At 43.5% G+C, this 1,148-nt stretch overlaps 1 protein-coding gene across 1 annotated transcript in view; it reads left to right on the plus strand.

The window, feature by feature from the left end:
• L3MBTL4 (l(3)mbt-like 4 (Drosophila)) overlaps positions 1-416 on the plus strand; it is a 357,691-nt gene extending 357,275 nt beyond the window's left edge. Inside the window, 1 exon segment of the mRNA XM_012652074.1 lies at positions 249-416. Within this exon segment, the coding sequence (XP_012507528.1) occupies positions 249-416 (168 nt within the window).
• Positions 417-1,148: the final 732 nt, after the last annotated feature.

Here is a 1,148-nt window from a genome sequence, read left to right on the forward strand (position 1 = left end):
TAACAATAGAAATTTAGCCTGGGAACAGTTAGTGCATATTGAATTCATATTTAACAGAATAAGAACCTTCTTCATTTAACTTAAAGTGCTGGAGGAAAAAAATGGAGTTGAGTGATTGTCGGGGCTAAGCCGTGTGAGGGACACCTTCATCCTCTCTTGCTGAGCTCTCAGTGTCATGCTCAGCTCCCAGGAGTTACTGATCCATAAACAAGCTTTGTTGGCAGAATATTTTTTTTATTTATTTGCAGCAGATCGATGGCAAAGCCTTCCTGCTCCTGACACAGACAGACATTGTCAAAGTCATGAAGATCAAACTGGGTCCAGCACTGAAGATTTATAATTCTATCCTGATGTTCAGGAATTCCCAGGACCTCACTGAAGAAGACCTCGTCTCAGGCCAGGAAGTCAGGGGATAAGGACGCTCCCTGAACGCCCGCTGGCACCAGGACCTGCGCTGTCTCAGCAATAAGTTGGAGCACATTGATTTGATTTTAATGTCCCCATGGTCATATCCACGTTTAATCTGGACCTTATAAATTGTCTGTGGTTTATATGTTTGGAGGATCTTGACGACTGATCAGGTGCCAGTGACTCAGAGACTTAGGCACGTGTTCGGGTTTGGGTTTGGGTTTGGGTTTATGAACATTGTTATTTTTGGGGGGATCCTTTCAGCTCCGATGTGTTTGCAACAGACAGACCAAAGAAGCCCACACATGCACCTTTATTCTTTTGCTTCACTATAAAAGAAACTATTTTTCCATTTCACAAGCATAAGACTCTCAAGTGATAAAATAATAGAAGGACAGTATTCATAAATACGTTGTTAACATTTTCGCCAGATCTGCCCTCTGGGTGCCGTGAGTCTAAGAGTTAGAGGCTTGGTGCTTTAAAAAGACTTCATGTGAGATTTTGGTGTACTTTACTCAGGAAAGTGTGAATCTTAAAATAATAATAATAAGCACATATTTTCATGATTCATAATTCTCCTTTTTGTTCCATTAACCATTTCTCAGTTGTGCTCCCAAGGCTTCCTAGAGCCTAGGGGAAGAAGAGTGCTCAGGAGTAAGGAGGGGACAGGCAGGGGCACGCCCAAAAGCTGGCGAGACCCTCCACCAGCAGCAGGGCCTCGGAGGACTCTGCACCAACGT

The sequence above is a fragment of the Propithecus coquereli genome, unplaced genomic scaffold (genome assembly GCF_000956105.1).
Source record: "Propithecus coquereli isolate 6110/MARCELLA unplaced genomic scaffold, Pcoq_1.0 Scaffold38, whole genome shotgun sequence".
NCBI classification, from domain to species: domain Eukaryota; kingdom Metazoa; phylum Chordata; class Mammalia; order Primates; family Indriidae; genus Propithecus; species Propithecus coquereli.